Source organism: Nicotiana tabacum, chromosome 9 (assembly GCF_000715075.1).
Source record: "Nicotiana tabacum cultivar K326 chromosome 9, ASM71507v2, whole genome shotgun sequence".
Taxonomy (NCBI): Eukaryota; Viridiplantae; Streptophyta; class Magnoliopsida; order Solanales; family Solanaceae; genus Nicotiana; species Nicotiana tabacum.
In genome coordinates, this window is record NC_134088.1 from 101826891 (window position 1) to 101843245 (window position 16355).

At 33.6% G+C, this 16355-nt stretch overlaps 1 protein-coding gene across 1 annotated transcript; it reads left to right on the forward strand.

Annotated features, from left to right (window-relative positions):
- The first annotated feature begins 9607 nt into the window (after positions 1-9607).
- Positions 9608-13098, forward strand: LOC107789273 (CEN-like protein 2). The gene is made up of 4 exons (XM_016611045.2): positions 9608-9917; positions 11405-11466; positions 12106-12146; positions 12647-13098. The coding sequence occupies exons 1-4, from the start codon at positions 9717-9719 to the stop codon at positions 12862-12864; spliced, it is 522 nt and encodes a 173-aa protein (XP_016466531.1). The 5' UTR covers positions 9608-9716; the 3' UTR covers positions 12865-13098.
- Positions 13099-16355: the final 3257 nt, after the last annotated feature.

Sequence of the window (16355 nt, forward strand, 5' to 3'; positions counted from 1 at the left end):
ACTTCATCTGCAAGATCAGAGGTAGGGTCCACAAGCTCGGTAAAGAACGACTTTGGAATATCGATTCCAGCTAATCTAAATGGCTTGGAATTATATTCCCTGGCATCCATTTTCAACCAGTCTATAAATCTCTGCATCAATCCACTGTCTTGATTGACATAATGGAAGGGACACCTTCGTATATTCTTTCCTGCTTTCCAATCTTGCCTCCTTGCCTTTTGTTTAGGAATGAAGTAAGGAGATTTCAACCAAATACTCTCCATACGAATCATTTTCCCTACTTTAGTTGGTTTTCTTTTTGCTTGATATTCTTGCTGCTCAGTCGCAACTAACTACTGCGGTTCAGCAGCAGGGGAAAGATCCACAACCATAGGGGCAGATACTTGACCAACTCTTTGTTGTTCATGATGTTCTTGTCTCTCTTCACCAACAACAACATCAACAAAATTACCTTCTGAACCAGTCTCTTGTGTACTACCCAGCGAAAAATGAACATAAATTGAAGTTGGGGATATCGCTGGTGTCACCCAAAACATTAGGAGAACTGGACATCTTCCTTATCTTAGGATTTGGAAGAAGTTGTGATGCATCAGGTGAGATCTGCAAAAAATAAGGAAAATATATACATAAAATACAACTGATACAAACATACATTAGGCAAAAAAAACCTTGTAATCGAATTGCAGTAAATAACTGCCTGGTCTAAGTGTTGCGACACAGATGGTGTGTGCATACCAACTGATCCACTTGCATTACCCTCAGATATGCCTATATCTTCATGCAAAAAACAAATAATTAAATAATACTGACTAAATTTTAAAAATATAACAAATACACTTCACACCTATCTATGAGCCAACATGTGTGAATAGATGTATTTCTCCTTTTTCATATAGCAGAATGAGCTCACCAATTTCTTTTTCGGATGCATTGACTCTTTCTGAATAATCTTCAAAAAGCACAAAAAGAAAAGAAAGTATGTAAAATTTCAAACTGAAAATAAATACTTGGATCAAATGTAATTAATTTGTAATGTATAGAATACCTTGATGTTTGCCTTCCACTGTGCTATCGCCAGACTGCATACCTTTGTCAATCTTAGCAACTCCCGCTTCATTTAATGGTGTGGCATCGTCGGGAAGCATTGGAGTATTATGCGGAAGGATTTTCCCAACTCTATCTTCATGCAATGCAGCAGCATCAGAGAGTTTTTGAGTTGTATCAATTGAAGCGCTACTATTTTCAACTTCCACTGTATATTCATAGAGAGGGGGAGGGGGATCAATGAGCTAAAAATATTACACACACACACACACACACACACACACACACACACACACACATATATATATATATATATATATATATATATATATATATATATATATATATATATATATATATATATATATATATATAAAATAGCATAGAAAATATTTATACCTTTAAGTGAACTTTCTGTGTCTCTGCATGTAAAAGTTCTTGGCAAATAGCTAATGCTTACGTAAACGCATTGCCTTTCCCAATAAGAGTAACCACATCACTCGGTGTGTGTTCTTCAATACCAACACGTTCATGATCTGCATCTGCAAACATATTGCCTTTTGCAATAGGACTACCCAAAGCACAAGTCGGTACATGTTCTTCAATACCGACAACTTCATTTTCTGCACCTTTCTTGCTTCCTACATTCTCGGTTGATAACTGTTCATCATATCCAATAACTTTGCTCAGTCTATCAACACTAGAACATTCTGCTTCAACTTTCTGTTCAACATATTGAACTTTCTCTAATACTTGAATGTTGCCTTTAAGAGTTGCTTTCTCACCTCTTATATTTTCATCTACGACTCTATGTAGTGCATCATGAACAACATTAATATCCGATTGAAGTTCGAATGAGTCGTTCATCCTATCATATTGCCGATAGTTCATCAATTCAAAATCTGCATCGCCATCATCTATTCATTTTGATTTGTCGACAATCTTAAATAACTTTTCAAACTTCTCATCAAAATATTCCTTTAAAAAAATTACTAACTATGATTAATCTGAATAAATGAATTACATTAGCAGAAAAAAATACTTCTCTGTAAATAAGCTTACCTTGACTTTTTTCACAAGCTCGTCCACAATAGCAAATCGCTCCTCCCGCCGAAACTCTTGAACAACTTCTTTCGCGACTATGCACCTTTTTTCTTTTGCATGGCTTTTAAACTCCCTCGCTACCCTAGCGATTTATGCATATTCCCTCACATCCATTTGCCACCAGGGTTCAAGACCCCCAAATTCGAGAACGGGGTCCCGGGGGCCTCGGGTGTGATTCGGGGTGGTTCTGAACCAAGTTTGGGTGTTTTTATGCTGCTGGTTGCTGGTTCTGGTGTTGTTCTTCGCATTCGCGAGGAGCCTCTCGCGTTCACGAAGAAGGATTTTGCTGCTGGGACTTTGCTCTTCGCGTTTGCGAAGAGGATCTCGCGTTCGCGAAGAAGGAATTTCTGTTGTGTGTCGTCTGACTTTGGAAGTTTATATATCACAATCTATAACGAATCTGGGGATGATCTAAAAATGAAAGTTGTATCCCTTGGTGTCTAGTTTTCATAAAGGTAAACCATTTGCCATTTGGATTTGTGTACAAAAAAGTTATGGTGGATACACTACAGGCTATCTGGGAAGAGTTTGGAAATCTTTGTTGCATAGGGCTGACTTTGGAAGCTTATATCTCGCAATCTATAAGAAATTTTGAGATGATCAACATATTAAAATTATAGTCCTCGACGTCTAGTTTCCAAAAAGGCAAACCATTTGTGATTTGGAGTTTTGTACAAAACGTTATGACCACTATACTAGAGGCTATTTGAGAAGAGTTTGAAAATGGATTTTGAGAATTTTGTTCATCGCGAACGCGATGGGAGGCTCGCGAATGCGAAGAAGGAAGACGAGACAATGTTATAAGTCCTCTATTTCGGACCTGTGAGCCATTATTTCGTATTTTTAGTTGGGAACCTCGGGATTTAGCGATTTTGGAGAGGAATTATTCTACAAAATTTGGGGTAAGCATTCTTGACTCATTTATGATTATATTTCATGGACTAATCTTCATTTTTGGTGTTAGATTATTGATTTTTCAAGAAGAAATCGGAAGTCTATAATTTCACAAAACAAATTTTTAAATTTTGAATACCGTTTCAGAGTCGGATTTGAATGAAATAAGTATGATCGAACTCGTAATTGAATGAGTTATCAGATATTGTGAGTTTCGCCGAGTTCCGAGACGTGGACCCCACTGCCAACGTTTCGAGTGGAGTTGAGAATTTTTATAAATTGTTAAATTTCAAGCATTGGAGTATACATTTTGATTGGTTTGCATAGTTTTCGATCGACAAACATCGGTTTGAGGTGTTAGAGTAGCGTTGGAGCCGTCTATGAAACTTCGGAGTGATGTAAGTCTCTTGTCTAACCTTGTAAGAGGGAATTAACCCCATAGGTGATTTAAATTAGTATTTGTTGCTAATTGTAGGGGCTACGTATGCACGAGGTGATGAAAGTCAGTGCGTAGCTATAAATTATGCTATGTCCGGGTAGTTTAGGACCCAAATCATGAATTACTTGTAACGTTTGCATCCTTTATTAATTGAAATACTTGAATCATATTGGAAATTGTTAGATGAAATAGCAAAAGACCGAAATTTCACATACTTGAATTTTTGTGCAAATTACTCGACCGTTAATAGAAATTGTACATCCTTATGTGTTAGCCTTGCTATAGCTTCTCATCCAGGAGGTTCATAAAATATCCTCCTTTCTTGTGGAGCGGACCGAACGCCTCAGCAGTATAGATGCATCTATGGATCGTGCCGCACGTCCCTCGGCAGTGTACACGTTATTCCGGATCGGGCCGAACGACCTCGGCAGAATCGTGCGTTATCGCTAGTAGTTCGAATATTCACAAGATAAACCTTTCACTGAAACCCGGTATTTTATGGTATTTCTTACTTAATTGGTATTGACACTTGGTATTGTTCTAAGATATTAATGTATTATACAAGCTCAAGAAACTTATGCTTTAAAAGAAATAATTGGAAGATTATAAACCTTACAGATTTACCCCGTTATTGTTGTGAAATTCATATATGCTCATGCTTTTATTATATTGCTCTATTGGACCTTTAGTAAGTGTCAATGTCGACCTATCGTCACTACTTCTTCGAGGTTAGACTTGATACTTATTGGGTACGCGTTGATTTACGTACTCATACTACACTTGCTGCACTCTTTTTGTGCATGTACATAAATATCTAGTGGTCTTTTGGGCACAGAGGCATGGCTATTGCAGAGACTTATGGTGAGCTGCATTCCATGTTACGAATCCGCAGCATACAGAGTCTCCATCAAAGTTATTTCTCTATCTAATTTGTGCTCGAGACAGAAGTTGTATTTTATCATATTTCCTAATTGATGCTCATGCACTTGTGACATCAGGTTTTGGGGATTTTCTTCGGATTAATTATTATTGTGGTTCATGTTAATATTTTTATTCATTTTGTAAATTCTATGATATACTGTTAAATTAAGGAAAAGTCACGATTTCAAAAATACTAAAATGAGTATATAAATTAATAAATCAATGTTGGCTTGCCTGGCGGCGGCGTTTGGCGCCATCATGACCTATAGTTGATTTTGGATCGTGACAAGTAGCTTAATTAGCTAATCATAAAAGAGGTCTAAATCTTTAAGAGTTTTTATCCTTGAGGTTCAAATCGTTTAAAAAGACATGAAATGGACTCCCACAATGAGATAGCCCAACTCATTTTGGTACATATATAGCAGAAGGTAAAAATAAATAATAAAAATGCTAAATCATGTCCAGAAAGATGCACATGCACAAGTAGGCTGCCACATATAAGTTTGCTAGAAAGAAAATGCAAGGCAGCAGAGAAAGCAAATATGTAGATTGTTGAAGACAAACGTCTTGGGCTCACGTCTTATTGAAGACATAATAAGCAACTAAAAAAGTATGTCTATCTAATTGTTTAAACTTTTAATTAATACGATCATACAATTAAATATAATCATACCATATCTTGCAACTTAAACTTTTTAAAATAGTTGGTAAAAGGGGTAGCAAGTGGGCCGGTCTCGGGCCTGAACAGGTTAAGTAGGCCGGTCCCAAATTAAACTGGTCAAACGGTTCCGGGCCAAACGGTCTTTTTGTAGGGACCGGCCCGCGGGCTAAGTGGCCTAACGAATTTTTTAAAAAATAAATAAATAGAAATTAGATACAAAAGGATATTAAAAAAAAAAATCTAAAGCAATGTCTTGTAAATTTTATTATAGAATTGTGATCTTATATAGAATATAGTTATATATATATATATATATATATATATATATATATATATATATATATATATATATTATATATACTATCTCTTATATATCTTATATACTATACACTTAGTATATATATTGTTTAGCCACAAAAAACTACTGGCTTTTGATAAGTTTCTCTCCCCTCTATTCTATTGTCTTAGCCACAAACACAGAGTTTTGGGACCATTGCAAATCATTATTTAATATGATCTTTTAACAACAATTAATAAAGGTCTAGACATAACTTACCGGATGAACTTTACCATTAAAATAACAGAATATTTGAATGATGACAAAGATAGTTTATTGTATAGGTGATGATTAGAGAAAAATCGGACGGATAAAACAAAAGGGAGGTTAGCAACATCACCAGATCTTATATTGATTTATTATAATTAAGTTTACGGTGAGATAATATATTATTAAAATAGTTATTCTGGATTAAATGGCTATTTTATAAATAGCCAACGATTATTTTTGACATCTTTTATATATATATATATATTATATACTATACACTTAGTATATATATACTTTTTAGTAGTAACATGAAAGGACCAAAGTATGGTACTTTTTAGCTAGTATAAATATGGAATGATAGAAGATCAAGTTTTAGCTTAACTCAGTTTTAATTGAAATTGTAATATATATATATATATATATATACACACACACACACACACCTCATATATAGTATATAAGATATATATATATATATATATATATATATATATATATATATATATATATATATATATATATATACTAAGTGTATAGTATATAAGCTATATAAGATGTACGTATAGTGTATATATATATATATATATATATATAAGCTATATTCGATAAGCTATATATACATCTTATATAGCTTATATAAGATGTATATATAGTATAGTATAGTATATATACTAAATGTATAATATATAAGCTATATATATATCGAATATAGCTTATATATTATACACTTAGTAACAATAAAGTAGGCAATAGTAGCAATTATAGAAGAAAATTAGAGAGAGATTGTGATATATTGATGATTTTGTAAGAAAAATGAAAGAATGAGAGGGTATTTGTAGTTGAAAATAGCGAAAAAATGTAATTATAAAAAGTTTGGGGTACAAAAGTTTGGGGGGAGGGGGAAGGTTAAATGGCTATTTTATAAATAACCAACGGCTATTTTTGACAGCCCAACGGCTATATTTTTTAATTTTTTTTTTTAAAAAAAATATAGCTGTTGGGACCGACCAAATGGTCCCGGGCCTTGCGGGCCCAAATCATAGAACCGGGCCTAACGGTCCGGCCCGTATGGCCCGCGGTCCCGGACCGGTCCCGGCCTGGACCGGCCCACTTACCAGCCTTAGTTGGTCATATACTTCTGTATATCCGATGCAAATATATCATCCACTTTTCCTTTAAAATTTTCACTAGAAACCCATTGAGTATTTGCCTCTTTATCATTTTTATTGCTTCCTTTATTAGGACATTTTTTTCACCGTTCTTCTCCATATGGAATACAATAGACGTAGCAGAATATTCGAACAAGTGCTGGTTAAGACGTAAGTGTGTAATCCTTTGATATGAAGTATCTAATCAAATATATATAGTGGACGTACAAGGAGTCTCAGTTACGTTATTTTATTATCCTGTCCTAAATAGTGGAGCAAAAAAAATTAAAATTTTGCTGTGTAGCTGGAAGGAAGAAGAAGGGTCGTCTTAAGAAAAGAATTTAGTGATTAATGGTGCCACCATTTCTTTGTTTCGAAAATATTCTCAATTATGTGAAGTTGATTTACTTTCTAAGGTCCAACCCTACTGATAACTATGTTACTTATAATGGTTATGTGCTTCAACAAGTAATATACTCAAGCATTTTGCATGAGATAGTGCAGTATAATAACATGCTTACTCTTGTTAAATGTTTATTGCTTGTTGCTAGGGGAGTATCTAGCTAGTTAATGTTAAAAGCAAAATGTTTTGCGGGCGTATCTAGGATTTTAAGTTTATGGGGTTCCTATAACGATCTTAAATTAATGTATACAATATTATACAGTAATGAGGTTTCATCATGTACTTATAAATATTTAGATTTTTGAATATATAAATTTGAACAAAAACTATTGAGTTCACGTGAAACTTTATATTACTATATATTAACTTCGCCTCTTAGCTCAGCAGACTAACCAATATATAATGCTAGTAAATATTGAAGTGCCTGCAAAGAATAAGGAAGAAAAGCAAATATATAATACTTTCGTAACTAATTCTAAGTTAGCGTTTGGGTATAGATTTGGTTGAAACTTGAAAAAAGAGTTTTTGAAGTTTTGTTGAAAAATAATTTTTAGAAATTGAAGTTGTGTTTGGACATGCGTTGTATTTGAGAAAAAATTGAAGTTTTGTGAGAGGAATTTTTTTGACCCCAAAACTACATAATTTGAATTATTATTTAAAAAAAATGATCATATTACATGAACAAACAGTGTTTTCAATTTATTTTTGAAAAAAACAGCCAAAATCTAGCCAAATGGGAGCTAAGTGTATGATCAAGATTCATGTCCCAAATGGAAAAGAATATTAACAAAAAAAAGGGCAGTAAAGAAGAGGTGGCTACAATAGGATCGCGCAAAAGAAAGATGGAAAAAAGAGGAACAGGAGGGGGGAATAAGCAGCACAAGAAGTTATTATAAGTCAGCTCTTCCAGAAAGGAATATGGAGAAAAGTTAACCTCAGGTTTCTATAAATAGGAATGTCCAACTTTCATTTACTAGTTTAAGCTGCAGAAATTCTCTTTTTCTTGACATGATCTTTCACCATCTTTAATTTGGTGGGCTTTGTGGTGGAGTCCCTTTATACCATCACGCTCTCCTAGCAGTGGCGGAGGCAGGATCTCCACGAAGGGGGTTCAAAAATTTTTTTTTGTAGCTAGTGGGAATTTAACTCATGACCTTATGTAGATTTTGAACAAAATATTTATACATATTTAATAAATTTTCTAATATAAATACAGAATCTAAACAAAAACTATTGAGTTCATCCGTACCGATACCTAATACTCTAGCTCCAACCCTGATTCTAATATAATGAAAATAAAACCACATCTAGGAAGTTCATGACCTGTTCTTACCTTAAATGCCAAAGGCCTTAAACCTTTGATAGCTTGAGAATAGCCAAACAAGTATAGATTCCATCTACTTTAATTTTCTTTCTGATTAAGATATATTGCAACTCCTGTAAATGCGCAAGGAGTCAGCTGGTTCTTCCCCCATTTCTATATTTTTTAGTATCACTTTCTTTTCTTAATTATTCCTTCTTACATTTGAATCTTTTTCCATCAGCTAGCTGTTTTGATAGTAGTAAAAATGCGAAGGCTCTTCTTACTAATATTTCAATGACCAATGAATTTAGATGGAGAAGCAAGTTCTATTAAACGTTCATGCTAGAAAATAACAAGTATAATATTTCATTTTCATTTTATATAACGCTCTTGTCTTTTCTTGTCTATTTAAACAAGAATCAATTTAACTCTCTTAATGACATGCTCTTTAGTCACAGAAAAATTATAACAAATTGAAGACATTAGTTATTAATGTTCTTTTCGCACTAAAAGTTTTTTAAAAATTTTTTATCTTAAATGTTTGTGACTAATCAAATATCATCATATAAAATTAATCTGGGAATATGACATTTTTCAATATAACTAATATGGTGCAAATTGCATACACTACGCAATAAATTTGTGGTTAGGGTCATATCATTAGCCTGTCAAATCATCTTTATCCCTCTTTCTCTAAACGACTTCTTTTCTCCCTTTTTTTTCGCCCCTCAAACAAAGCAAATAGACTATTCTCTAGCTGCTAATTAGCTAAACAATGACTTTAACTCGTTGTGCCCAGAGGAGAATAACCTTTATCTCTCTTCTCTTTTCTTTGTTTCCATCTTTAATTTAGACTTCTTTTTTTGGTTTTTTATCCCATATTCGGTATTTATTGGAGTTCGATTAAATTCAAATTTATAATAGGAAGTCTCACATTGAGAGTACGATGACTCCATACTCAGGATTCGAATTTGAGATCTTTAGTTAAAGATGAAAGAATATCATTCAACCACAACTTTTGTTGGTCCCATCTTTATATCTATATGTTCTTACTATATTTTAATCCATTTCCCACTTCCAATGATTTAAAGAAGCTATAGGATAGGTGCATTTGGACCACTATAAATATAGGTTTTGCAGTTCTATGCTCCATACAAATATCCAGCAAGAAACTAAACTATATATTTACTGAGTTACTACTAATAGTTTTCACTCAATCTATTTCCACTCTTTCTCCTCTTCATTATATTATATGGCTCAAATGACAGATCCCCTTGTGATTAGTAGGGTGGTTGGAGATGTTGTTGATTATTTCTCTCCAAGTGTTAAGATGTGTGTTATTTATAACCCCAGTAAGCATGTCTATAATGGGCATGAACTCTTTCCATCCCTTGTTACCTCTAAACCTAAGGTTGAAGTTCATGGAGGTGACATGAGATCCTTCTTTACACTGGTAATTAATTCACACTACTTCAATAGTTTTCTTGTTCTTATATTTTATTATCTATCTATATATATATAATAAAGGAGCGGCAAAGCCACCATATAAATGACAAATGTAAACTTTTAGGACAAAACTCCAAAAAAGTTGGAGTTTTAAAATTATTTTATATATAAAATAAATAAATAAATAAATAAATAAACTATCAATTCAAATTGGGGAGTAGTTTCTTACTAATATGATAGCTATATCTATATCTATATCTATCTATATATGTAAAACATTTATATGATGCCAAGTGGCATAACCACTGATAAGATTTTTAAATTTGAATATGAATGAATTTTAAATGAAGTTCTAACTTCTTAAAAATAAACCCTAATATAGGTTACTATTTTTAGTAATGATTGAAATTATTATTAAAATATTTTGTTGAAAACAACATAGAGATAAAATTTGATTATTAAATTTATGTATTACAACAATAATAATTATTGAAAATATTGCTAAAATTTTCATGAAAGGATTCACCCATAATTATTAGTATAATAGAAAACTAAAAAATTATTAAGTCTAAAGTTCTAGATCTCTATATTTATAAACGTATAAACTGTTATTTTATTTTCTGAAAAAAGCAAAAATACTGAAGAGAAAAATGATAAAAATATTTTAAAATATGTAAGTCATGTGCAAATAATAAAGTGAACAAATGATGTAGTAGTATACTGAATAAGATATGTTTTTTTGTCATAAAATAAGTATATGCATAACTCATCTCAATAATTTGCTGACTCCATCTGAGTCAAAATATCTTCTAAATTCAAGCGAAGATAATTATCTATCGCATTATTTTTTTATCATTTATTATAATTCAAGACTAATTTTTATTCATATATATGACTTTTTAAATAAACACGTGTTTATAAATGAACCACTTTATGATTTTTATCACGAATTACAAGTAAGAAAAAATTGAAGTGTACCGTCCTCCTTCAAGATCCATCATGTTTATTTTTCTTTTGTTAATGTTAGAGGGCACTTCTCTTCTCAAGAAAAAAATAAAATGTTAGAGGGCACTTATGTATCCTTGCACCCTTTGTTCTATTTATATGTTCTATTACTACAGGGGACATAAGATGATAATTATAATTTTGTAGAAACATATGATCTAATGTGCTCAAATAAATTACTATCATACTTTGATATGACTAATATTCTTTAATAATTTTTGCGCATCGGGCGGGTACTAATACTAGTTCTTAAAAAAAGGGTAGCGCGATGCACAAAGCATTCCGCATTCACACAGGATCCTAGGAATTGGGTCGCACCCCACAGTCTACCCTAATGCAAACATTAGCGACTACTTTCACGGCTCGAACTCGTCACTTATAGATCATACAGAGACAAATTTACTGTTGCTCCAAGTTCCCTTTCTTATTTTATTATTCTTATAATTTCTATTCTTATATTGTTATAAATTATTTTTTTCTTTTTGATAGATCATGACTGACCCTGATGTTCCTGGTCCTAGCGATCCATATCTTAGGGAGCACTTACATTGGTATGTATCATACTATCATCAACTTTGAAAGCTTAAAACACTGTAAAGTTGATGATTCACACCAAAGATTTTAATCGTCGTCGTGTTACTTCCATATAAATCAGTATCGAGAAGTATGTGGCCATCACTCCATCAACGACACCAAAATGAAATAAAGAGTCCCTATATCAATACAATATAAATTAATCTTAAACATGAAGTTGACTTTAAATTGGATAAATTGTTTCCACTACTAAGCTTAGCGTATAAATTAGTCCTTTGACTTTCAATTTTGTATAATAATGCGAAGCTTTTTTTCTTGTAAATGCAATTTTTGTCCTTGAGGGTTTGCAACTTCTTTTTTAAGGAAAAAAAAAAGACTAAAGTTGTGTGACACTAAAACCAAGAGTTAGCTTAATACTTCATGGACACACGTTAGCATAAAACATATAACCGATATTCAAAATTACAAAAATGATAGAATCATAATTTTTGTTTCTATTTAAAAAGGAAGTAAGCCAAATTACTACTAACATAGTGGACTTAAAGGGTATTAATTTTTTGTTATTTTAATGATATCTGTTCATGACTTCTTGACTACTTCTACTCCTTTATATCAATCAAATTATAATTTACTTCGTTTGACTATCTAATTTACAGGGTAATTACAGACATTCCAGGCACTACAGATTCCTCGTTTGGTATGGAATAATATTGTATTCCTTTTTTACTTTTCTGCCTAGCATTTCTAAATAGAGTAGTCCGATACACGAAATATTTCACTTTACGCAGGATCCAGAAATAAAGGACCATACCCCAATTGGGTGTAATATAAGTAGTCATGGGCGCATGCAGTATTTTAGTGACGGGTTTAATTGCACTCATAATTTTGGACGCTTAGCATAAAGTAGTAGATATGTATCCATAACTTCAAAAATATAATAGGTTCAATGTTAAAAATTTCAAAAGAGATGAACTCATAGAGTTTAAATCATGATCCGCCTCTGTAGGCAGTCTACCCTAATGAAAGAATCAGTGGCTGATTTCACAGTTCAAAACCGTAACCTATGAATCACATAAAGCCAACTTTACCATCGCTCCAAGACTCGCCTTCTTCTGCCTAACATTACTACTGCTAATAAAGAGAATTTTAATAAAACTACTAATGCTAATTATTATTCTTTGCTAAAATCTTCATCAGGAAAAGAAGTGGTGGGCTATGAAATGCCAATGCCTAACATTGGAATCCATAGGTTTGTGTTTCTGCTCTTCAAGCAGAAGAAGAGGCAAACAGTGAGCGCACCATTATCCAGGGACCGATTCAATACGCGGAAATACGCAGAAGAAAATGAGCTTGGCTCTCCAGTTGCTGCTGTTTTCTTCAACTGCCAAAGGGAAACCGCGGCCAGAAAGCGTTGATAAAATCAGAAATATTATAGTCGTATCTTTTATGTAGTAATGTAAGAGTTATTGCTAGAATAAGACCTTTTGGGGTAATGTTATTCATCATCTGTTGAATAACTAAAACTTCAAAAGAATGTACTTTCATAATCAAAGTTAGTGGCATGTAATATGACCATTCATAGTAATTATGTTTGATCTTACAATTAAAATAGCATGCGTGTAAATAAAGCTTCGTGTTTTTCTTTTTTCTCAACAGACAACGTTCTTTAGTTCGCTACATAGTCTTGTCTATCCATCCTAAACAGTTATCCAATTTGCGATTTGTTGGTCATACTGATTTTAGATGAATATATTCGTAATTTCAAAGTTACAAGTATATATAGAGCAATTGATAGCCAAGACAGGATTCACTCAGGGAACTTTTCCAATTAGGTATCTTGAGCTTCCCCTATCTTCCAAGAAATGGAACAAACTGGATTGCTTTTAGCTGTTGGTTAAGATTACCAAGAGAATCAAAACAGCATACTCAAAGCAACTTTCATATGCAGGCAGACTCCAAGTAATACATTCAGTTTTTTTCCTCATCTATAACTTTAATTTTTGGTGACAGTGTTCGTATTGCCTCAAGGTGTAGTGAGTTGATAAAATATGTAGAGAATACTTATGGGGAAGTACAGAAGAGAGGAAGAAGATAGCACTGGTGCCATGGGAAAAGATATGCTTTTCTAAGTAGTATGGTGGATTGAATGTTAAAGGAAGTAAATACTGGAATGTTGCTTCTGTTATGTAAAACTTCTTTGGAAGCTGATTGAAAAGAAAGAGTCTTTATGGGTTAAGTAGGTTCATGGTCTATATATAAAATCAGATGCAAATATTTGGACTCATAAAGTCCCATTTGACTGCAGTTGGTATTGGAAAAACTGAACTCTTTGAAAAATAAAATGCAAGGAAGGTATATGCTGGGACATTATACATTAAATAATAGAGGAGAATACTCAATTACCAGGAGCTATAATGTATTGGTAGGAGATTTAAATAGATTGCACACTGCTGATCTTATATGGAGTACAATTGCACAACCAAAGCACAGGTTCTTTATGTGGCTGTGGGCACAAGGAAGGCTACTTACAAAGAAGAGGTTGCTGAAAATGCATGTGCATGTGGATAATGTATACTGCTGCTTATGTGAGGCCCAAACTGTTGAGACACACAAGCATTTGTTTGTAGAATGCCACTGGTTAAAGATTGTTAGATCAGAGATTATACAATGGACAAATGTACAACTATAGGAAGGAGACATAAAGCAGACACTAGTAAATACAAAAAAGATACTCCCTCTGTTTCAATTTATGTGAACCTATTTCTTTTTTACTCTGTGCCAAAAAGAATGACTTCTTTCCTTATTTGAAAATAATTTACCTTTATACAATGATTTATAGCCACACAAAATATATGTGCCTCATTTTACACCACAAGGTCAAAAGTCTTCTCTCTTTTCTTAAACTTCGTATCCAGTTAAATGGGTTTACATAAATTGAAACGGAATAAGTACGATGGACAGAGTCCAAGAAAGTAGTTGTGGCAGCCAGTTTTAGAGCAATGTTCTACCATACTTGGAGGGCCAAAAATTCGAAGCGGTTCGAAGGCATAATTGCAAATACTGATGAGGTAGTAGCAGGGGCATAAGTAGATTTTTTATAAGTGGTATCAATATTTATAGAAGAGCGGAGAATAAATAATATTAATTAGCAAGAAATAGCCTTAGTCCATTGGTTTTGTTGAGTATTAATTTAGAAGATCGAGGTCATGAGTTCAGTTCTAGATGTCACGACCCAAAATCCAACTAGTCGTGATGGCACATAACTCAACCCGCTAGGTAAACCAACTTTCAATTATCCAATTTTAATAATAATAATTAAAGCAATTTAAGTGAATAAAGATCTTAATCTTATACAATCCCCAAGAACTAGTAGTACAAATCATGAGCTTCTAAGAATAGTATACAAAGCGGAAATGAAATAAATACATAGTGTGTTTGAATAATACATAAACAGAGCTTTTATAAATCTAAGGCTATCCTGAACAAGAGGCAGCTACAACAGGAACGCAGGTACATCTTCAAGTCCCGCAACTATCGAGCACAGTAACAACAACAGCCAACATCTGCACGCAATATGCAGAAGTGTAGTATCACTACAACCGACCCCATGTACTGAGTAAGTAACAAACCTAGCCGTAGATTGAAAGTAGTGACGAGCTTCTACCAAGGTTGGGTCCATAACCAATAGTCCACAACAGTCCATAACAATATAAAGCAAATATTACCAGAAGTAACTGAGAGATAAAATGTTCAGCCAAATCATGATTTCAAAAATAATAGTTCTTCCTTTCAAATAAATCAGTGAAAACCCATATCGTTTGCCGAAATTGCCAAAAATATGAAAAGTTTGAAAACAATAATTTCTCTCAAAATCTTTTCAATAATAAATAAGATGTTTCATTTTCCTTCCGGATAACCCGTGTAAAACAAATGCATCACTATGCTCATCTGTAAAATAAAATGTGTGAGATCATGAATGGTGTGATGTTGTACAGCATGAGGAAAAATACTTCTCTATGCCTGTATATCATATGTGCATGCCAATGCGATACAACTCAGTGATAAAATCCTAAACAGCCCCTCGGGCAGAACATCACTCATATACAGCCCCTCGGGCAAACCTCACAGTCACTCATGCCTCTCGGGCATACCTCACAGTCACTCATGCCACTCGGGCATACCTCACAATCACTCATGCCTCCCAATCACTCAGCACTCGGCTCTCAATATTCGGCACTCGGCACTCGCACTCAGTAGGTACCTGCGCTCACTGGGTGTGTGTACAGACTCCGGAGGGGCTCCTTCAGCCCAAGCGCTAGAATCTGCACGGACAACTCACGTGCTGCACGAACAACTCACGTGCTATAATCATAAAGTATATAAAGCATGCTACAGGCGGGCAGCCCCGATCCACATAATAATCCTCACAATCAGGCCCTCGGCCTCACTCGGTCATCAATATCTCCAGTCTCTCGGGCTCACAATGTCATAAAAATAGCCCAAAAATGATGATGTGATTTATCAATAAATAACAACAGAAACTGAGATATGATATGCAATGAAATGAATATGACTGAGTATGAATTTTTAATTTAAAACAAATAATTCACAGTAATATGAGCTCTGTGGGTCCCAATAATACTGGCACATAACCTCAACATTATTTTTAATATACTTTTCAGCTCAATTTCTTTAACTCATAAAACCGCATAGAAAATGCCAAGATCATTTAACTACAAAATTCCACAGTAATAATTATGTCACAATTTCTATAGTGCACGCCCACACGCCCGACACCTAGCATGTGCGTCACCTCCCAACAATTCACGAAATACATATATTCAGGGTTCATACCCTCAACTCCAAAATTAGAAGAGTTACTTACATCGAACAAGCCGAATCCAAT